Source organism: Pipistrellus kuhlii, unplaced genomic scaffold, assembly GCF_014108245.1.
Source record: "Pipistrellus kuhlii isolate mPipKuh1 unplaced genomic scaffold, mPipKuh1.p scaffold_m20_p_2, whole genome shotgun sequence".
Taxonomy (NCBI): Eukaryota; Metazoa; Chordata; class Mammalia; order Chiroptera; family Vespertilionidae; genus Pipistrellus; species Pipistrellus kuhlii.
Genome location: NW_023425515.1, coordinates 170,286,088 through 170,308,341, shown reverse-complemented (window position 1 = coordinate 170,308,341; position 22,254 = coordinate 170,286,088). Strand labels below are relative to the sequence as shown.

At 51.4% G+C, this 22,254-nt stretch overlaps 1 protein-coding gene across 13 annotated transcripts in view; it reads right to left on the bottom strand.

The window, feature by feature from the left end:
- Positions 1 to 631: 631 nt before the first annotated feature.
- The window catches only part of MAST2 (microtubule associated serine/threonine kinase 2), a 153,191-nt gene continuing 131,568 nt past the window's right edge, over positions 632 to 22,254 (bottom strand). For 11 of the 13 annotated variants that reach the window (XM_036444123.2, XM_036444127.2, XM_036444124.2 and 8 more), the window contains 21 exons: positions 20,535 to 20,610; positions 18,231 to 18,440; positions 15,660 to 15,761; positions 13,024 to 13,156; positions 12,177 to 12,238; positions 11,839 to 11,924; positions 11,228 to 11,436; positions 10,118 to 10,256; positions 8,340 to 8,472; positions 6,883 to 7,048; positions 6,071 to 6,172; positions 5,684 to 5,806; positions 5,415 to 5,524; positions 4,964 to 5,118; positions 4,510 to 4,793; positions 4,208 to 4,402; positions 3,575 to 3,801; positions 3,341 to 3,463; positions 2,746 to 2,882; positions 2,443 to 2,636; positions 632 to 2,149 (listed from right to left, as the gene is read on the bottom strand). In XM_036444123.2, coding sequence (XP_036300016.1) covers positions 687 to 2,149; positions 2,443 to 2,636; positions 2,746 to 2,882; positions 3,341 to 3,463; positions 3,575 to 3,801; positions 4,208 to 4,402; positions 4,510 to 4,793; positions 4,964 to 5,118; positions 5,415 to 5,524; positions 5,684 to 5,806; positions 6,071 to 6,172; positions 6,883 to 7,048; positions 8,340 to 8,472; positions 10,118 to 10,256; positions 11,228 to 11,436; positions 11,839 to 11,924; positions 12,177 to 12,238; positions 13,024 to 13,156; positions 15,660 to 15,761; positions 18,231 to 18,440; positions 20,535 to 20,610 — 4,429 coding nt within the window. In that variant the 3' untranslated portion in view covers positions 632 to 686. The remainder of the gene's footprint in view (positions 2,150 to 2,442; positions 2,637 to 2,745; positions 2,883 to 3,340; positions 3,464 to 3,574; positions 3,802 to 4,207; positions 4,403 to 4,509; positions 4,794 to 4,963; positions 5,119 to 5,414; positions 5,525 to 5,683; positions 5,807 to 6,070; positions 6,173 to 6,882; positions 7,049 to 8,339; positions 8,473 to 10,117; positions 10,257 to 11,227; positions 11,437 to 11,838; positions 11,925 to 12,176; positions 12,239 to 13,023; positions 13,157 to 15,659; positions 15,762 to 18,230; positions 18,441 to 20,534; positions 20,611 to 22,254) is intronic. The other 2 variants (XM_036444126.2, XM_036444131.2) reach the window with 1 other exon arrangement.

The following is a 22,254-nucleotide window of genomic DNA, read 5'->3' as shown; positions in this document are numbered from 1 at the left end:
CGCTCTGTGGCCTTCTTGGGTTCTTCATCACCTATACAAGGTCTAAATTCTTGTGAGACCATCAGTTATGACTCTTGCCTAACTCACTACACCCATTTCCACTTTTTTTCCTTAAAATACATATTTTTTTAAAACATATTTTATTGATTTTTTTACAGAGAGGAAGAGAGGGATAGAGAGTTAGAAACATCGATGAGAATCATCGATCAGCCGCCTCTTGCACACCCCCTACTGGGGATGAGCCCGCAACCACGGTACATGCCCTTGACCAGAATCGAACCCGGGACCTTTCAGTCCGCAGGCTGATGCTCTATCCACTGAGCCAAACCTGTTTCGGCTCATTTCCACTTTTGGTTCCTTGAATATGCCAGGCATATGGTTAAGTGCTATATTCTCTGCCTGGACATCCTTACACTAATTCCTACTCTTCTAACCCAGCAAATTACTACCTATTACCTATCCTTCATGTTTGAGCTCAGATGTCATAATCTCTGTGAAGCCAAAGTGGGTTAGAGGCTCCTCTCCTGATGGTAGAAACTGTTTTAGTCACTCTATTACCAGCAATAACATAGGACTTTCAGTTATTACATTTGTGTGGACTGAAGGAAAGAAGCAAGCAAAGACATAAAGATGGTTTCTAAGAGCATGTATTATACAGATCTGAGTTAAGAAATGGCAGACAACTGCTATGTTTGCTTTAAAAACTCATTGGTTGCCAATGCCAAGTCCTGATGCTTGCGAGAGGCTCCTGGGTCTCGGCTCCTTTGGAGCAGGCTGGGCCCAGGCTCCTGGGTGAGGGGGCAGCTTCTGCATGGAAGGTTCTGCCTCCTGTCACCTGAGGCCTCAGGCACTGCGGTGATGCCCAGGGCTGGCCCCTCCTCTCTGTGTGCACACCCAGGCTCCCAGCACCAGCTCTGGCCGGAAAGCTCACAAGGGTGGGCCAGTTCAGGGGCATTGGGTGGCCATGACTTCCCCTCCTGCCTAGGAGACAGGTTCTTAGGATGGGCTGGAGCTGTGGCTTCCAAATCCTGGGAGCTGACCAACCCACCTTCCGTTGTTGCCTTTCTGCTTACGGATGTCCCCTCAGGGCCCGCAAGAAGGAGTTTCCAGGACCATGGGCCTGGCCCTCCAGGAGTGGAGGAGGCAGGGCGGCCACTGGCGGGGACGAGTCCTGAAGAACTGGGACAAAGTGCGGTTAGTGCCTGGGTGTGGAGGAGCTGGGCCTTCAAGCAGCCTTCAGGGGGGATGGGGTCTGTGGGTCCCGCCCCCCCCAGGCTGGGAGTTGCTGACACGGAACTGGCAGCCTCCTTAAAGACTGGCAGGACCCCAGGCTTCCGCTGGGGATCACCAGGGCCTTCCGTTCGGGGGTCCCTGGGCAAGAAGGCGTCTTCTTCCTCCCCCTCTCCTGCTCCTCTGAGGGGCGGATCCCGGCCCACTTCTGGGTTAGGTACCAAGCGTGGTTCCTGCACACCTTGGCTGTTCTCGGGCCCCTCATCAGCGTCATCCTCTGAAGAGTCAACCTCACGGATGGCTTCCTGCTTTTGCAGTGACTCTCGCCGCTCGGCCCGGTCCTGTCGGAGGGTGCCTAGGGCCCGTGAAGGCGCAGGCTGCAGCACTCCTTTCCCCGGCAGCACCCCCTTCCCGGACAGCACACCCCTGGTCCCAACCACCTCCAGAGGACTGACTTCCCTGGGCGGCAGTTCCTTCTTTAGCTCAGGGTGGGGCAGGTCAAGGCTGTGCTTTCGGGAAGTGGCCAGCTTCTTCTCGGCTGCAGCCAGTACAGCCGCCAGTTTCTCAGCGGACTGCACCCGCTTCAGCAGTGGTGAGCGGGGGGGCTCCGCACTCTTGGGCCGGGAGAGCTGCCTGCCTAGGGGAGGCGACAAGTGGAGCTTGGTGGGGAGGGCCTGGCTCCCGTGGCCAGACAGGGGCGACGGGGAGCGCTGGGGTGAAGCTGCCGGTGGTGGAGAAGGGGTGTGGGCCAGTGGTGACAGTGGGATGCTGCCTGCTGACTTGCGACGTGGAGAGCGGTACTGCCGTTGGAGCTTGGGAGCCAGACCGTGCAGGGAGCTGGGCCTTGTATGCCCAGAGCCGGCTGGAGAGCTGGGCACACTGGAGCTGGGGGAGCTGCTCTGGGACGAATTCCCTCCCACTTTGCACAAACAGACAAAGGCAGAGAGAGCAAGGTTAGCTGTTAGGAATGACTGAGGGGCAAGGCAGTGCTTAGCTCTGGAATGTCCCAGGAGTATCAAGGTTACCCCATTAGCGAACCAGAGCCCAGGCCTTAGAGATGAAGTCACCCTCCAGCCCTGTCACCTCCTCCCCAAGAGCTGGGTCTCCCAGGGGGTGGGCTGAATGAGAGTCGGAGTGGGACCCATGAGAACCAGAGGCCCAGGTGCTGTCCTCCCCCCAGGGGTTGTCTGCGATCTGCAGAGCCTTTCCTACCTGAGTGCACAGCATCAGGCGCCACCCGGTAGCCCTGAGTGGGAGATCTGGGGGAGAGGCTGTGGCTGTGTGTGGGAGAGCCCGGCCCGCTCTCTCCGGATGACAAGGAGCGGTTAAGGGAAGAGAGGCTGCGGCTGGTGTGGAGCAGGGACGCTTGTTTAGTGATCTTTCGGAACAAGGAGCTCCTTTTTCTGCTGCAGAGACAAGAGTCAAAGCTGTCTGATCTGACGGGGTGCACGGGGCACAGCACACACACGCACCATGTACTGGCCCAGAGCAGACCCCTGGGCCAAGTCTGCTCACCTCTCTTGCCCATCTTTACCCCGGCTCCGCTTGCTTCTTCGGGCCATCTTGGCCTTGTAGCTGCCCCTCCGTGCCGGCCCCACTTTAATGGATGTGTTCTCCAGGGGGGTTGTTGAAATAGACAACCTGTTTCCACTCTGGGGACCAGAAGATGAGCCCAGGCTAAGGTGGTGGCCATATTTTTGATCCAACTCACCCCTGGGCATGGCTAGACCACAGCTCTAGCCTTTGTCCCTGCATCAACATGTCTGAACCGCAGACCTGTCTTCTCACAGGTTAGCAAACGGCTCTGCCTGGAGCCCAAGTAGTTTGGGTTGAGAAGGTAGAGAAGAGGCTTACCTGTCCTCTCCAATCCTACCCCAGGCCCAGAGTGTCACTGGGCCTTGGTCAGTGAAGGTGGTGCCTTTCAGCGAAAACGCTCTGGGTGTCACATCTCAGGGGAGCCAATCACCCACATCTATGGCCGTCCCCACAGTATGTGCGCCTGTACTCAGTGAGTGCCGGGCGTACGTGTGCTCGACTCCTACTCCCCTGTGGCCAGTCACTCACTGCACTGCTGGGGTCGACCACAGCAGGCAGCACACCCAGCACTAACCTTCAGGATCAGCTCCACCACCTCAGTGTGCACCAGCCCATGCACAGGCTCCCCGTTGACATGGGTGATGAGGTCACCCTGACGAAGCCCCGCCTCACTGGCTGGACCTCCATCCTCCACGTGCTGCCCCAGGGAGAGAGAGTTATCAGCCCGAGCCTGAGCCTGAGGGGGTGTGGGCAGGGACAGGCAGGCCCTGGTAAGGGGAGGGGGCGGATTGATAGGCTGGGGACATACCCACACCATGTGGTGCACAGTGTAGACATCCAGGTCGCCCATGTAGACACGGATCGCCCGCAGGGTGAAGCCATACTTCTTGCCAGCTCGGTGGATGATGATGGGGGTCTTCGAGTTGCTGAGGGCTGGCAAGAAGTCCCTGCTTGGAGAAGAATCCCTGGATGATGGGTTGGATGACTGGGAATGTGGGGACATGGGGCTGGCCAAGGGAGAGCAGGTGTGGTGTTCTGGAGAATGAGAAACCAGGGCTTAGTGGGTGAGGGAACCTGGCCTGGCAAAGACCCCAGACCAGCCCCCGCCTGGCCGCTGATCACACAGCCCTAGCCAGAGACAGAGTGTTAGCTCAGGTGTGTGCTCCCCACAGCCTCTGAGCAGCAAAGCCCCTCCTGGGCCCGAGCCCTCTCCACCCCAGCAGGTGATGGAAGGGCAGCTAGCATTTACTGAGTGCTCGCTTAAATGGATCAGGGACCATATAAACCCTCATGCATATTTACACTGGAGACCTCTAGTTCCATAACAAAGGGACAACAGTGACACGGTCTTCTCAGATACAATGCACAGACACACCTACCCTGTGCAGACTCCTGCACAGGCCCTTCCTGTGAGTTTTATCCTAGATCCCCAAGGCCTCACCTGTAGGAATGAGGAGGGACAGGGCTGTGGCTGAGGCAGACTTGATCACTTTGCTGATGGGGCGAGTGGTGCGCTTTTCTATCGAGTCCCCGGAGAGCAGCCGGTGGCGGGCCCTGCGCACTGCCAGGTCACTGATGGCCTTGGCTGCGGCTCCCTCAGCCAGCTGTGGGGTCCCACGGCCTCGGGTCTCCATGGCTGTGGGCCCAAATGAGCAATGAGACCTGCGATGCAGCTGAGCTGCCCTTCCCTGCCTCCCTGCACGACGGTCCAGCCTGGGCCTTTGGCCACCTGCTGGGCCACACCTGGACTAGAACCACTGCTCTGGCCAGCAGGCTCCTCATCCAGCTTCAGCTGCTGCTCCACTGGCCGTTCAGGGATCGGCCCAGACATCCCTTCTGCAGATGTGGGCGTCAGAAGCCATATGCCCTCCTGCTGCTGCCTCCTGGGGGTGCTGGTAGCCTCCTCGGGGCCCTCAGGGAAGCGAGCCACATCCAGGAGGCCTGAGCAGTGACGCCGCACGGTCAGTGGAGGGCTCGAGTCACTCTCCGTGTGGGAGGACTCAGACACCGACAGCCGCTTACGCAATCTGCAAGACACAAGGCCCACGGTGAGATGGCCTTGGGGTCTCCCTCCTGAAGCCTGGCTTCCTAGGGCCTCACAGAACTCTTCTCAGACGTTCAGAGCAGCCGCTGGCACTCCTCCCAGCATCTGAATCCCACCCACAATCTGTGAACCGAAGGATGGCTGGGTGCTCACATCTCAGGGGAGCCAATCACCCAGCCCCGGTCTCGACCCTTCAGCCCCGCCAGGCCGTCTGAGCGGTCCTCCTTCTCCTCGCTCAGGCTGCGCTTGGTGGGGGGTGGCGTCCGGCGCCCCTCGAGCAGCGTCAGCCGCTCCATGCTGCTGTACACCTGTGGGCACAGGAGACGTGCTGGGGACAGGCTCCAGCGGACAACCTGAGGAGCAAAAAGTGTCCCTTCTCCCGACCCCCCGGAACCTGAATCGGAGCTCTCCAGACTTCCCCTATACATACCCTTGAATGTTCAAGGAAATAGCGATTCCTCTGGGCTGACCTGGCCTCGCCCCTGGAGTGGTTCTAGAAGTATCTGTCACATGCAGGCCCAGCCTTTCCTCCTCTCTTCCCTGCGGAAGCCCCATCACCTCTTCCCCAGCCTGCCCTATCCAGCCGGGCCTGCCCCCGTGGTACCTTGCTGAATCTGGGAGAGCAGGAAGAGAACTGGCGGATCTCAAGACAGCCATCTTCACTCACTTCCTCCTCATCTTCCGAGTCCACGTGGTGATACCGATCGGAGCGGGCTGGGTCAGACAGACAGGACAGTCCCATTCAGAGGCCACTTTTGACCCAACAAACCTCAGGAGGCCTGGAGAAGTTGCACTCCCGTGCCAAGGTCAGAGTGCATGTGTATTTCTGAAAAGGCAGGTAGGAGCCCCAGTCCTGACCCAGAGTGGCCTTACTGTCAAAGTAGCTGGTATCATCTTCCGATTCCAGCTGGGGAATAAATTCAGCCTTCTGGCGGAGAAGTCCTGTCCAGTCCAGACCAGTGAAGAATGGGTGCTGCTTCACCTCACAAGCACTGCCTGTGGACAGGGAGGGTGTGGGCAGGGGGGCGGGTGAGCAGGTGGAGTCCAGGTCAGCAGGACCAGGGAAAACCCAGACCTCAAGCAGCAAGGCCTGGAGGCCTCAGCTCAGGCACCTTCCCAGATCTTCTGCCCAGAGGAGCAGAGCGAGTTTCAGGACCCAGAGGCACGACTCACACCTGAAGCCTGAGCCTCCTGGCTGCATGGACTCAGCCTCCCACTTCCCTCTTCCATGTGATGAAAAGTTTATGGGGCCTGTCCTACCTGTACCCAGTCTCTCCAGAGGGTTCTGGTGGAGGAGTTTGGAGGTGAGGTCCTGGGCATCTGGCGGCAATGCATCATCCCCCTCAGGCCACACAATCTCATCTGAGGGTCAGCGCGGGTGAGGAGAAAGGGAGTGGGTGAGAGAGGAGCCTCAGAAGCTGGAGGCAGAGGGGGAGATGGAGAAGATGGTCCCCGGACAGAGGGGTAGGGAGGCACACAGGGCTCAGCTCAGAATCCCTGAAAGCTTGCCTGGGACCCCAATTCCTTAGGTTCCTACCCTCCTACAGCGCATGCCCCAGAGCACATGTGTCAAACACAAGGCCCGCGGGCCAAATCCGTCCCGCCAGGCCTTGCAATGTGGCCCGCACCGCGCTGTCATCACTGCACTCCGCTGCGTTTCCATCACAATGACAGTTTATGACTGTTCAGTAAACCATTCGGCCCGCGATTTAGGCTGGATTTTAGATTTTGGCCCCTTCTCTGATTGAGTTCGACACCCCTACCCCAGAGCATGGCTTGCTTTCTGGTCCAGGGTGGGCACTGCAAAGCCATGACTTCCCTGAAGCTCTATCTCCTTCCTTTACAGTCCAGACACACGTACATGCCCATACAGAACTCACACCACAGATACGCACACAGACAACACAGGTACATAACCAGAGCAAGCCCCAGGTGATACACACGGTGTGGCTGTGCACACACACACAAGAGGCAAGCATACATGGCAAGAACCCTAAGCCGCAGAGGTGCATGCACAACTCATATCTGTGGATCCAGACCCGGCCTCCTGTGGGCCGGGTGACGGTACCTACCACTGATCACTTGCCCAAAGAGCTCCTCCGGAGTGTCCCCAAAGAAAGGGACGCAGCCCACCAGGAACTCATACAGGATGATGCCCATGGCCCACCAGTCCACGGGCTTCCCGTAGCCCTGGCGCAGAATCACCTCAGGCGCAATGTACTCCGGAGTCCCGCACACCTGGGCACAGAGAAGCCAGGCTGACTCAGCTTCCTGAGGCAGTCCCCCGGCATGACAGCTGCAGGGGTGGCGATTCCCACCTTTGGGGGAGAAAGTCTGAGAAAAAAGACTAAAGATTCAGCTAACTTTGTTTGATGAGCAAAATCAACCAGGGTACCAGAGTTGTAACTGTTGGTGGGGCGAGTTTATGTATTTCCTAATTACCCAAGGACAGCAGCTCCAGGAAAGCCTTGCTCTTGACTGAGCCAGGAAGTTCAGAATGGACCTCACACCAGTCTGAGTGTCAATGGTTATATGACCCATTTTCTCCAAACTCTGAGGAAGATGATTTTGGATTTTATAGCTATATTAGCGGCCCAGTGCACGGATCTGTAACCAGTGGGGTCCCTCAACCTGGCCTGTGGGGATCAAACCGAAACCAGCTTTCTAACATCTCCCGAGGGGTCCTGGGTTGTGAGAGGGCACAGACCAGGCTGAGGTACGTGATCAGGGCCAGGGAGAGACTGTGGGAGGGCTCCAGGGGGTGTCTGGCCCGTCTTGCCTAGTCCTGATCAGCCAGATCCTGTAGCAAGCTAACCGGTAGGTTGGAGCATCTGCCCCCTGGTGGTCATGCATGTCATAGAGACTGGTTGAACGGTTGGACACTTAGCACATTAGGCTATTATATAGGACTAGAGGCCCGGTGCACGATATTTGTACACACACGATATTTGTGTGTGTGTGTGTGTGTGTGTCCCCTCAGCCGGACTGTGTCCTCTTGCAGTCCAGGACCCTTCGGCAGATATCCCCCGAGGGGTCCTTGGCACTGCCGTGGAGGCTGGAGAGGCTCCTGCCGCTGCTGCTGAGCTTGCCAGCTGTGAGCCCGGCTCAGGGCTTCTGGCTTGAGCAGCGTGAGCACCTCAGCCAAAAGCCGGGCTTGCTGCTCCTCAGCGCTGCCTCAGAGGCGGGAGAGGCTCCCCGCCAGCCGTGAGCCCAGCTTCTGGCTGAGCGCACTGACCACCAGGGAGCAGCTCCTGTGTTGAGCATCTGCCTCCTGGTGGTCAGTGCGCATCATAGCGACTGGTTGTTCTGCCATTCAGACAGTTTGCATACTAGGGTTTTATCGTATAGAATAATTCTCTGCTCCACCCTATTTCTAAATGTGTGACTTATCTCAATGCTTCCCTGGAATCAAAAGATGAAAGAGATAGGAGCTCCCAGTCTTAACCTACCCCTACAGGGTAAGCATACCTCCCGTCTTTATTCTGAGGCCTGGAACTCAACCCCCAAAGTCTCAGCCATCCCTCCTTACCTGCTTGTCCAGGAACTCACGGGCGTCCTTTTCAATGTGGCCCTCGTACAAGTTTGTTGTCAGGCTCATGAGGCCAATTTTAGAAAGGCCAAAGTCAGTGAGCTTGATGTGCCCCATGGATGTGATCAGGAGGCTGAGGAACCAGAGACACAGAGGATGGAGTTATTTCCTCAGTTTCCTAAAAGTGCTAACCTTACTATGTGCCACTTTCCCTGCTCAGGCTCCTACGGGGCTCCTGTGGGCGGCAGGCAGCTTCGGCGAGAAGACGGGGACCTGGAACAAGAGCTCTGGCTTTGTGAGCACCGCACTCTCCACAGGCAACCTGCTCTGTGCCGTCCCCAACAGCCCAGGCTAATGCTCTCTTGCTTCTTTCTGCGCCCCCACCCCAACCTTATCATTTCCCTCTACTCCCCACCACTCTGCCCTCTTATTCATCCTGACTGTTTAGGTACAAGAATTGTTGTTTCGGCCTGGTCTACTGCAAAGGTCTACTATTTCTTTCCACCAGCAGAGTGATTTCCCTAAACTAAACCCAAAGTCTGAGCGTGTCATTTCATCACATCTTTGGTTCATAGGCCCTTCAAAGACCTCTAGGATCCTTTAAATAAAACCCAAACTTAACAAAAAGGCTCTTGATGATCTAATTCCTGTCTCTCTGGCCTTATCTCTTACTACTGACCAACCATACTGTACAGCAAGCATTCAAACTCAAAAGCTAACATGGGCCAAAAAAACAAGGTTTAAGTTACGTGGGCCACAAAAAAACAAGTTTCAATTTTAATAGAAATGTAGGTTTATTTAGATAGAGACATGCTGAATACAAAGGGCTGAAATAAATGAGTAATCATTAACATAAAATAGGAAATTTTAATAAAAATTAATATTTTTCTGGAACATTAACTTACCAGACACTGAATAACTGCACAAATTAATAAGCGTAATGCAAATAAACCTATTTTTCTTGTTCTCCGTAAGTGAAATATTTCCTGTTGTGCACACCAAACATGTCAGTCTGATACTAATAATGTATGCTGCTGGTATTAGTGGAGAGAAATGGTGCGCCTGCGCGTAAGAGAAATAACTGCAACACAATTACAGAAATCCGTCCGAGTGAATAGTGTAGTTCGTTATTAGTAATTATGCATAACAGGATATTTTAAAAATAAGTTACAAAATTTTTATTAAAACATTTCTTACATACTGTTATATTGGCTGGGCCGTAAAAACTTTCATTGTGGGCTGCATGTGGCCCTCGGACCATGAGTTTGACATGCTTGCTGTACAGCTTGGAGTTCCTGAGTGGGTCACAGCTCTGTGCCTTTGCAAATCCCACTCCCCAGCTTTAGAAAGCTCTTACCACCTTTTCCCAGTTGATTAATGCCTTCTGAGAAACAGCCTGGACGTGGATATTCTGTCTTCCACTCTAGACCAGGGACTATTTTATAGCCCATAATATCATGCTTGGCACAGAGTGGATGTCAGCAAATGTCAGACACTTGTTCAGCCATCATTACACATGCTGGTCCTTTTGTCCCTGCCTGGTTTTAAAGTGGCACTCCTCAGTAACTCTTACCTGTCACTGGAGCCTTACAATGCCCCTGCCAGACCTTGCTGGTGATGGTCTCTTATTGGAGTGGTCAGGGGATAGTGTACTGGGCATAGATGGATACCACATACGCCACCATTCTGGTATAGATTCAAACATGCCCTGTCGACCTCCATTTCTCTAGAGACCCAACACCGAGAGCCTGGACTAGGGACCCGGACAGTGGGCGTACTTGTCAGGCTTGAGGTCACGGTGCACGATGCCGTAGTTGTGCAAGTACTCCAGGGCGAGCACGGTTTCCGCAAAGTACAGACGCACCATGTCCACAGGCAGGGCCCCGATGTTCTTCAGCAGAGTGGCACAGTCTCCTCCTGCAACAAGGGTGGCAACGGTGAGGGCAGGATTGTCCTCTGCTCTCAGCAGTCTCAGGCTCACCGTCTCTCAGGTCCCAGGGCAGGCAGACTCAGTGGAGACCCTGGTGCTAGAGACAGTGACTCTAACTGGTTGCTGGTATGGGTGGGACACAGTGTGGAGGGAAGCAGGAGGGAAAGTGAATGGCTGTTTACGCCACCGTCAGGCCAGAGAGAGAAGGAACCCAGGCCTCTATGCCTGTGAGTTGGTTTGTAGAGATAGGATTACATTATTTTAGGATTAGAATCCTGTATATTGCAAACACATCTGTCTGAGACTTCAGCATTGTTCATTTATTTCCTTCCTGATGGCTGTCCTTTATTTTTTGAGTGAAGTATCAGTGTAAACTCCCAGCATGCATCTACTAATTAAAAGGGGAGTTTTGTTCAGCTTCCACTTCAGGACTTAGGGAAAACATCTTTGGAAGCTGTGCACAGCAGTAAAAAGGGGAGGAGGAAGGCCACTGGCCGCGAAGCTCTCCTGCTCCAACTGAAAGCGTTTTGTGTGGCCTTAGGGGTGTCCCTTTTCCAGCCATCAGCCAGGGCAATGGCTTTTCGTCTTCTGAGGGTCCAGCTCCCAACCCTGGGCTTTTGCCACCTCTTTTTCCTGCCTGGTCTAGCAGCAGAGGCTGTGCGGCTTTGGGATGCAAGATTCTAGAGCTGCCAGGCTGACACGTCCTGTCCCAGAGTGCCTCACTGCACCTGACATGGCAGCCCCATGGCAGCTACTGCTGCAGAAGCCTCTTCCTGGGAGGGGCAGGGAGCTCTATGCCCATCGCTGTCAAACGGGCTGAGACTTAAAGCAGAAGCCAATGTCAGAGAGAGACTGAGAACCTGGGCCATGACACTGTACCCCTAAGTAACCTATTGGTCCCAGGACAGGGATGTCTGATTGTGCCTTGGCCCCCATGCCAGGCCACCTTTCCAAGTACCTTCCACATACTCCATCACCATGCAGAGGTGGCGCTTGGTCTCAAAGGAGCAGAACATGCTGACCACAAAGGGGTTCTCGGCAAAAGTCAGTATGTCGCGCTCCACGAAGGCCTGCTGGATCTGGTTGCGCAGGATCAGGTTCTGCTTATTGATCTTCTTCATGGCGAAGCGCTGCCGGGTGGACTTGTGCCGCACCAGGAACACGGCCCTGGGAAACACAGCCGCTCAGTCCCCCTGGGCCCTCACGCCCGAGCTGTGCTCCCCACCCACAGCCGGGGGCCGAGCTGCCTGCTCTCACCCTCAACGAAGGGGAGGGCTGTGCTTATCAGTGAGAAGGAACTGGGCACCCTGTCCACAGAGCTCTTCAATTTCCTAGTTACTGAGTCCTGGGGACAGCTGAGTGGGAACTGTGAAGGAGTGGGAATTGATGGGAGGGGAGCAGTGCTCAGATGTCAGGGGACATGAACTCCTGCCCCTCCAGGAGGCTTGAGGAAAGAGGGTCCCTCCCGAGGTATGTGCTGCCCAGAGGAACGGGCACCATGCACTTATAGAAGGAAGAGCCCAAGGGTTGCCTTAGCTGCAGTCCCGCCACCCTGGCCCCTGCCTTTACCCGTAGGCGCCGTTGCTGATGAGCTTAATGGTTTCGAAGTCCTCCTCACAGGGCGTCCTTTTAGATGTCAGAGATGCCCCACGGCCCTGGAAGACAAGAGGAAAAATCAGCGGCGGGCATGCTTCTCGGGGGCTGTATGTTCAGGGAGGCTTGGCTCCAGCACTGGCTCCGCTCTCAGCCCTGCTGCGGCCCCTGCCCGGTCGCCTCCAGGGCGGATGACATTTTGGGCTGTGCACACAACCCTCGCCCCCTCCTCCAGACGTTCTAGGAATGAGAACTCACGGCCCTTTGCTTCATAGGGCCCGGATCCAGGACTGGGACAGGAGCACAATGTTTACCTCAACTGAATCATCGGTCTCCGGAGTGTCAGGACTGTCATAGCTGCTCAGCTGGGCCATTTCTAGAAACAAAGCAAGTGTGCATGGCACTGCCGCATCTCGGCAGTCCACACATCATACAGCAGGCACGTCTAGGGAGGCACTTATGTTCTCTGGATCTGTCTGTGATGCAGACCTGGTCCTGCACCTCTCATGGTGTAGTCACAGCTTTTGAACTGGTTTGCAGTAATACTGCCACTCCTATTTCTAGAAGTCCAGTGTCATTTATAAGGCCTGGCAAGTTCTATAAAGCGTCCCTCAAACTCGGGACAATTGATGGAAAAAGGACCCAAAGCTGGGCCACCAGTCCCCATCCTGCTGGCCGAGGCGGCTCTGCGGGAGGGGCTTGGAAGCAAGGAAGGCAGGACACCAGACCAGGGACATGGCAGCCTAGTTTAGCGGGGCTCAGTGGGAAGCCCCGAAGAACGGAGATCAGCTTCTGACTATGTGAGCTGGGACCACCCCAAAGCTACAGAAGGATTTATAAGGTGGCACCAAGAGGTAACCATGCAGAGGAGGGGAGTGTTTTTGAAGTGTGACCGTGTTCCTTTTGTTGTTGACCTCTTTTGACCTTGGGCTCTAAATCCAATCCAGCGAAGCCCGAGGCAGTCCAGGTTGGCTCTATCAGGCAGATGTGAACGATTCTGAAGGAACCCTATGGCAGAGGACATAGGGCTCCTCCGGCAGCCCTGAGTCCCCTGGAGCTGTGCCTGGTCCATGTCCAACCTAAGCCTCTTCTCCAGGTGGTCCTCTGCTCTAGGAGCTGGCTGGCTGTGGGCCTCTCTGGAGCCACCACCAGCATGCTTACCCTCCAGGGGATCCCGCGTGAGGCCCAGCTGGCTAATGATGTATCGGGGAATGTCACATTTAATCCCTTGTCCCTCTTTGGCATGACCCTCAGCTGCTTCCAACAGGTGGTAGAACTCTTCAGGGTCAAACTCCTGCACCGGGGAGAGAGGCAGTCAGTGGTGAGAGCCACAAGTGGAGGCTGTTGGCCTCTTGGATTTTACAGCCCACACCCAGCACAGAATGCACAAGACCTTCCCTTGGTGATGGGGCAGCCTGACCCCTGAACACCCAGAAACATTATGACTCAGGGATCAGGAGAATGGGGACAACACTGTCTTATAGGGCACTTCCAGACTGGATATTCTAAGCATACGCTGTCTCCCCAGCAATAAGAACCAGAGCTGCTGCTTTCAAAAGTCAGCCTACTCACTTGGTCCAAAGCCTCCACCAGCCAGATGGCACTGTCAGGTGTGTCCATGCACCGGTCCTGGCACACTCTGTGATGGCTCAAAGCACTGGCGCTGCATACGTGTCTTTAGCTCAAGCATGACAAACTCACGGCCGGCGGGCCACATGCCTCGTTTATTTATTTCTGAGTAATATTCCATAGATTTACTCCTAAGAAAGATTTCTTTAAACGAGGCATATGGCCTGTGGGCCGCAAGTCTGACATGTTTGCCTTTAACCTGTTAACTGGGGAGTTCCCTTTTTAATTACGCAACCTGTAATGGGCGTGTACTCTTTCACTAGGACGTGTCAGTACATCAGGCCCGGAGGACGTAATTTCATATTATTATTATTTTTTTAATTTATACTTAATTAAAATAAATGATATAGATATATTTCATTTATTTATATATAAAGCACAAAGGAAAATACAAAATTACAAAAAAATATAAAAGAATACCAACAAAAAAATGGAAACATCGAATTAAAAAATTATAAATTTTACAAACAATTATAAAGATTACAAAAAATATATACCATCCCTCTCAGGGCGCAACATATATCAATATTTCCAGGACATATTCACACGTCCTACCCGTTCCCGATATTGTTTACGTTTGACGTATTTATCCGTCCCGCTCGGTTAACAGGTTAACTATTTACTGAGCACGTGGATCAGAGTGTGGCAGTCCTTATCTGCAGGGAGCATGTAATAAGGGGGTCCCATTTACTAAACGCCTAGCTAAACTCTCACTACACTTCTGTGACTCGGTGAGGAAATGAAGTTCACTGAGATGCCCTGACTTGTTCAGGTCACAGAGGTAGGAAGGAACACAATACCAGCATTCAAACCCAGGCTTGACTCCAACCCGTTTAACCCCGGACGCCGTGTTCTCGAGGGAGAGGCTTTCTGCTTCACCACAGCCCCAGCCTCCACTGCTTTCTCTACTTGTGGTCTCATCGTTTCAGAGAACTACAGCGCTGTCTATCTGGATATATGTGAGCCAGACCTGGAAGTCCTTTAAATTTTACATTCTTCCTCATTCCTGTCATCAGACTGTGTCCCTCATAAATCCCTTCTCTGTTCTCCTGTCACTGTCTTAGTTCAGGCCACTCCTGTCTCTCACATGAATTGCTTTAAATGATTGCAGCCTCTGGCTCATTCTTCCCTCTCTTCTAATTCACTATCTATGTTGCAGCCAGAGTAATCTTTCTTAGGAGTAAATCTATGGAATATTATTCAGAAATAAACAGGAACAAATTATTGACATATGCAGCCACATGTATGAATTTAAAAAAATTATGCTGAGTAAAAGAAGTCAGAACATATACAAAACCATACAAAGGCAAACTTATCCATAGTGAAGGAGAGCAGATAAGTGGCTGGTTGCCTGGGAGTGGAAGAGGAAGGGAATGACTGCAAAGGGGGGCAGGAGGGAATTTGCTGAGGTGAAATAAATGCTCTCAATTTCACCTGTGGCAGTGACTATCCAGGCTAAACCTCACAGAACTGTATACTCAAAATGGATATGTTCTCGTATATATAAACTAGAGGCCCAGTGCACAAAATTTGTGCATGTAGAGGGAGGGTTCCCTTAGCCCAGCCTGCAACATCTCCAATCCAGGACATCCCTCTCACAATCCTGGACCGCTGATCACCCCTAACTGCTCCCCACCACCCCCACCAGTCTGGTCACCCCATGTAGCCTTCTGTTCAGTCACTAACCCCCCTGCTGGCCTGGTTGCCCCATGTAGCCTATTCAGTTGTCCGTCCAGTTGGGGGCAATCAGGCCAACAGGGGAGGGCAGTTGGGGGCAATCAGGTCAGCAGGGGAGCACTTAGGTGTCAAGCAGGCTGGGAGGGCAGTGGTTAGAGGGTGATCAGGCTGGCAGGCAGAAGTGGTTAGGGGCAATCAGGCAGGCAGGCAGGCAAGCGGTTAGGAGACAGCAGTCCCGGATTGTGAGAGAGATGTCCAACTGCCCGTTCGAACATCCCGAGGGGTCCCAGATTGGAGAGGCTGCAGGCAGGGCTGAGGGACACCCCCCTCCCATGCATAAATTTTGTGCACCGGGCCTTAGTGTTTAAATAAGGACTTCAGCAGCAGAAATGGCAGTGGGTGCCACTAGTTTTGCTGACAGCAGAATATTCTTCCATAGCTTCACTCCCATCTCTCCAATCCCCCAATAACCTTTCCCAGAGTCCACTCACCAAGCATTCCAGGAGGCGAGCTGGGCGGGCAATGACAATCATCAGCTTTTTCACCAGCTGCATCACAAAAGCCACTTCTGAACTCTCTGAGCGCTCATGAGCCTGTAGAGAAGACGAAGGCAGCGTAAGCAAGCCTCTGGCCCAGTGTGGTTGAGCTAAGCGGGACCGGGCTGGGCAGAGCTGTACTACAGGGAGACGCAATTTGGTGGTATGGAGAGCTCTGCAAAGTGAAGAAACGGTGAAGGCCAGTCAGTCGGCTGGGAGAGGGAACAGGCTGCTCACTGGAACCACATGAGCTTTAGAATCCTATGTGAATCCTATGTCACACAGGTACCTGCTTTACCTGCTCCTCTACCAACAAGCTTCACTTACCCTCCAGGCGCCAGTTTAAAAGGCAACTCTCATTAGAGCCCTGACTAATGTTCACTTCCCACTCCAGACATACTGTCAGGAATAGAGAGACTTCCAAGCAGGAGACTGATGGGACCAGATAGGTGTTTTATTTATTTTTAAATTATTATTTGGATATTTTTTTCCCATTGATTTTTAGAATGGAAGGGAGGGAGGTGGGGGAGAGAGAGAATCACCCATGTGAGAAAAACACATTGACCTACTGCCCCCCACATGCACCCTGACCAGGCCAGGGATTAAACCTGCAACCAGGTATGTGTCCTTGACTGGAAATCAAACCTGTGACTCTTTGATGCATAGGCCAACACTCTAGCCACACGAGCCAGGGCCAAATAGGTGTTTTATTATTTAAAAAAAATAATTTTTTTTTATTGATTTTACAGGGGAAGGGAGAGGGAGAGAGAGACAGAAACATCAATGATGAGAGAGAATCATTGATTAGCTATTTCCTGCAAACCCCATACTGGTGATCGAGTCTGCAACCTGGGCATGTGCTCTGACTGGGAATCGAACCATGACCTATGAACGTTCATATGTCGACGTTCAACCACTGAGCCACGCTGGCTGGGCCAAATAGATATTTTAGAAAGACCATTCTATCTAGATTGTGAATGGTGCACTCAAGTGGAAAAACCTGAAAGCAGGAAAATGCATTAAACTATTGCAATGATGCAGATGAGAAAGGCATAAATCCAATAATGCAGATGAGAAAGGCATAAATCCAAGCAGTAAAAATGGAGAGAAATGGACAGAATGGGGCCATTTCATCTATCATTTTGGAGGCAGATGACTGAGAGGACCTGAGAGTGAATGAGCAGGAACAGACAGTATCTAAAACTATAATTTTAGAGAAATTTTAGTGAACTCATAAATGAAAAACAAAATATAAGAAGATAAGCAGTTTAGGTGAATTCCTTAGGTTAACTGGCTCTTAATTGGATCGAGCCCAAAACCTAGGCAGGAATCGAACCTGGGACCCCTTCAGTCCACAGGCCAACACTCTATCCACTGAGCCAAACTGGCTAGGGCTGGGCTAGTATGTCTTTAGGGGACAGAGAATTATGTGCTACCTCTTATATGTGAGAAATCTTCCAATATTTGACGGCAATAATCATGATCATCTTTAGTCATTGTTTCTCTAAATTCTACTGTTTCTTACATTTAAAAAAATTCCTGCTCCTAATTCCTACACTACCGTGTTTCCCCGAAAATAAGACATCCTCCGAAAATAAGACCTAGCGTATGGAAAAATAAGACATCCATTGAAAATAAGATCTAGCACTTCTTGGGAGCAAAAATTAATATAAGACACTGTCTTATTTTTGGGGAAACAGGGTAATACACTGAAGTCCTGTTTGATCCTTATTTCTGGGTTCTTAGCTCGGCTGGTACTACACCAGAGCTAGGTAATGACTGGGAAATACTCTACTGACATGAGGAGACCGAAGGACACAGGCACATCTCCTCTTGCCTAAACTGTACTAATGGTGTATTATAATATGGGGCAACTGAGAACTGAATGGGAAGGCACCTGCCCACTTTATTGAGAGGCGATAGGAAAGCAAACTTGGAGCAATGGTTAAGAACTCTGTCTCTTCTGGTCTTCACCACCTTTGAATTACCTTAACGCCCCCCCCCCCCCCCCCAACTCCCCGACTTCACTCTAGAGAAGATCAGGTCTCTTAACACTTAAGTCTCCACTAAATAACTTCTCACCGTGCAAGTAGAATGTCAGCAAACAGATATACCCACAGTGTGAGCTTTGGGCCTGCTTTCCTTGGCTAAGGAGAAACAGTCTGCAGGTTCTACTTACACCAATATTTCTACTAGAAGAGAGCTGCCTACAGCCATGTGGGCTGCTTTTTGGCTTTGAGTTACAGAATCTCCTAGTCAAATACTTATGAATACTGCCAGTGTCTGTGTCTTGGGCAGAGTAATGGGAATTAGACAAAGAAAGGTTCCTGAGATCTTCTGGTACCAAAAGGCTTCCTCAGTAATTCAGGGACTGAGGAGGAACCTACGTCTGTCAGCACCACACTTGGGGGTGGGCCCTGCACTCTAGCAAGGAGGTGGCAAGCAGGCTGAGAAGACTGAGAACCCCATGGTCCATGAAGCCACCACAGGGACGATTCACCAGAGTTCCAGCACAAGGACACTCACATCTTGCAGAAGTTTCTCTAAATTCTCTTGAAGTTCGTAGAAGTACTGTGATGTAATGAGGCCACTCCGAGATTTATCCAGGCAGTCTCGGGCCATCTCAATCACTTGATGATGAATAAAGCTCAAGGCTCCATCTGCCAAGGGCAACACACTGTCTGGAGTGTTGGAGGAAATGAACTCTGCTAGGCGCTCCTCCATCTGTGCAGTGGCCTGGGAATAAAAATAGGAAAAGTGACACTTCCCTTCTAATTCTAGCTCAGCTGGAGTGAAGCCTGAAGGACCGATAACAGTCTATGTGATCCTGGTTTCCCGATGCTGTATTTGGGGCATCTGATGACTGGAGACATGAGAACATCACCTTTACGTAAAGTTAAAACATTATGATCAAGTTCCTCTCTCACCTGACCTTGTCTCCCCCCCCCCCCCCCATTCCTTGATAGGCATGCTCTTTTGTTCTAAGGACCCTGCAGTGCTTACTGTCCTCCTCCTATTATGCTATTTCATGCCTGTCTATTCATGCTGTTCCATGTGTGTAGCTTTTTCACCCTGCCAAGCCTGCCTGGCAAACTGCTATTACTCCTAATCTCACTGCAAGCATCATCTCTCCTCTGGGAAGTTTTTTATTCCTTCAGGCAAACTAAGGTTTCCTTTCCTTTGTGCTTCCACAAGACCTCTCACCTATATACATTTAGAGAATGGACTTTGATGGTTTCTAAGCCTTCTTCTGAATTGAGAACTCCTTCAAGTAAAAGAAAGTTTGATTTATCACTTGATCTTAGGACCCAGCTGAGCCAAGCAGATGTTCAAAGAATGTTTACTGAATGAGGGAGCCTGCTCACAGACAGATTCCCAGTAGAACAGAATGGGATTCTGGCTCAGAAGCCTCTTGGGGACCTTGCACAGTCATGTCAAAATGACAAACAGACATCAGTTAACAGCTTCCTAGCTGCCTATGTAGGACTTGGCCTTTGTTCCTTTGCCATCAGATGGCGACTTCTGATTTCCAATGTGTGTTTTTGGGTATATGTGTAAACACACACACACACACACACACACATATATATCTATATATACACATATAACACACACATATACACACATATGTATATAATATGTGTGTGGAGATAAAGTAAAAGAAGGGAGGGAGAGATGGAGGAGGGGAGAAAAAATGGGAAGAAATTTTAACACGTTTTCTCTTCAAAACAGTTCGTCTTACATGACTCACTCGGAGACATGCACATGAAACACAAACATGCAACACTAGAATGACAAGACACCACCAAATATATGAGAAGGGAACATGAGAAGCATTTCTAACACTCCCATTCCCAAGCTTCTTTAGAAAGGACCAAGCATAGCCAAATGATTTCCTACCTGTTCATTTAGCCCCTCTTCTTTGCTCTTATTTTCCAAAGCTAGACAACATAGACTACAGGGAACAGAGCAACAGAGAAGCAACAGCTAACACTTAGCTCACTATGTCCTGGGCACAGATGGAAAGAATGTTCATTAATGCTCATAAACTCCCTGTGAGTGCTCCCTGTACACGCCAAGAGGGAAAGCACAGGGGCTTCACACCTTTTCCGTAGGCCACCACGTGTGTCCAGAAGACTGTGCCCGAGTCTAGAAAAAGGGCAGTTTCTAGAGGAGTGAGGAACCACACACTACAGCTCCTAGACACAGACAAACAGGTAGACCAGGATGGTCTCAAGAGAGGATGAAGGAGGCTGAGGACACCCGCTCCCCACCGCCATGGACTGGGAGCCCACGAGAGGGCGTCTCATTAGGAGGCCAGGTCAGAGGGGATAGGCATGTGGTGTTCAAAAAGAAACGCAAAAGGGAAGCAGGGTCCTGGGAGGTTTATGGCCAATGCAGAGCTGTGAAGACCATTTCTCAACTATCTCAGCAGAGTAACCAACTTTCCTCCCTTAGCATTTTCCTGCTTGAAAACACAAGTGCAAATCTGAGTAAGATCTCCCACATGCCTGCTCCCTCTGGCCAACTTCCCCGATCCAGCACACCTGTCTGTGCACTTGCTGGTGCCTGGCAATGAGGGGCTGCTATGGAATCGGCATATAGTAAACAAAGGTGTTCTCTAAGCCATAGTGCTCTGCGCCTTCCTCTTCCCAGCAGTCTGGGAGCTCTTGGGCTGGTATCCTCCTCCTCCTCCCGGTGTCTTTCTGCTCTTCTTCTCGATAACTCTGGAGACAACACTCCATCCCTCACCACCATCTTCCCATTGGGGCTGGCTGTAGGCAGCCATCCTCAGAGGCATCACCAGTCCCCTTTAAATTGGATTCTTACCTTGGGGAATCTTTCTTTGTATACATGATTCATCATTATTATTTCACCGTCAAAGGAAACTGGGGACCGTCCAGGACTAAATAAGAAAGAAACAATTGTGTTAGTATCATGGAACTTTTGAGGAAAAAGATGGTCATCCCCAGAACCTCTGCCTCCCACTGTCCCCAATGCCCACACATGCCACCTTAATGATTGCCGAGTTCCTGGAGTTGCGAGTACACCTTGTTCAGCTCAAAACGATACCATCTGGAGCTAGATTATCTTCCTATAAGAAGCCTGGCTTTTACAAGACCTCTGCCAGGGCCTGCAAAGCCCTGCAAAGGAGGAGACCAATCCTGAGTCTACTGGAGGCTTTCCTAGGGTGACCTCCCCCAGAACAGGACTCCGGGTCTTCTTCACTTTGGCCAGTGAAATCAGGTATACCCAGCATGCTCTCGGAATAAAATAAAACCAAACCACCACCAATACAACCAGAAGAAGACGGTGTATATCTATCTTTTTCCAAACAAGCTGCAGCCATAGGACTAACACTGGCTCCAACCTGGGGGATGAATGAGGCCAATCCAGTCTACAGCGAGTTACAGGCCTAGATCACCTCAATCTTCCCCTTTGGCCTACATGCGGTTACAGCCCCTTAAAGGATTTCAAAGGCAGAGCCACACAATTGAATGGCTATTTGGGTAGTGCCCAGTATGGTGCCCCTGGCATGTGATCCAAGCTGAGCTAGGTTCAGAACCGTTCCTTTCTGCCTTTTTTCCATGAAGTGGCTCATGATCTGCTTGCTGTATTGGTGCACATTACCAAGTATTTTAACCAGTTTACTGCCACGATACTTTGAATTTAATTTAAAAAGGCCTGCCGCTGGCATCTATGGATGCTTATGGTGTACAAGTGGTTAAGAGAACACAGCAGGTATTTCCCTGAGACGCTATAGTCCTCTCAATCTCAAATGGCCTAAAAGGTACCCTTTATTCTGTGGATTGTGGAGAGCACCAAATCTTCAAGTGTTTCTCTGTGTGAGACAAAGATGCACTGGGATCCACACACCACATTCACTAATTTGTATTTTTTGATCCTTAGCACTACAGTGCTGGCCAACCACATCAATCCCTGAACTTGAACCAGTCTGTGGTCTGGCTCAGCTCACTCGTTAATGCTCAAGTGCCTCTATTACCTGCTCGGACTCTTCCTGGGAGGCACTGCTCCTTTGGGCCCCACCCTGAACATGTTAGCCAATCTGGTATTTCCCAGAGACCTTGGGAGGCTGAGCTCAGTCATTAAAATCATGTTTATTTCCACATAATATAATATACAGATGATGTATTATAGAATTGTACACTAAAAGCCTATAATTTAATTAACTGTCACTGCATCAATTCAATAGAAATTTTTAAAAGCCATGCTCATTTTAATTTACACCTTTACCTTAACCTGGAATTTCGAGAAGAGCCAATTAATCTAAGGAATTCACAGATAAGTCAGCTGTTAAGGTTTAGTTTGATGAGATAGAGTCACCCTGGGAATGGAGACAGAGTCAGATGGACTTTTAACTCTGCTTCTGAAGTGGGCTTCTTCCCCGAGTCAGCCAGTGTCTTCAGCACAGTGTCTTCTCAGCTGGCTTAGCTCATAAACCATGATCTCTGGGATCTGCATCCAGGTCACCATCAGAATGGATATTACTCTCCTTTTACTGAATGAACTCTAAAGGATATTTCTACTG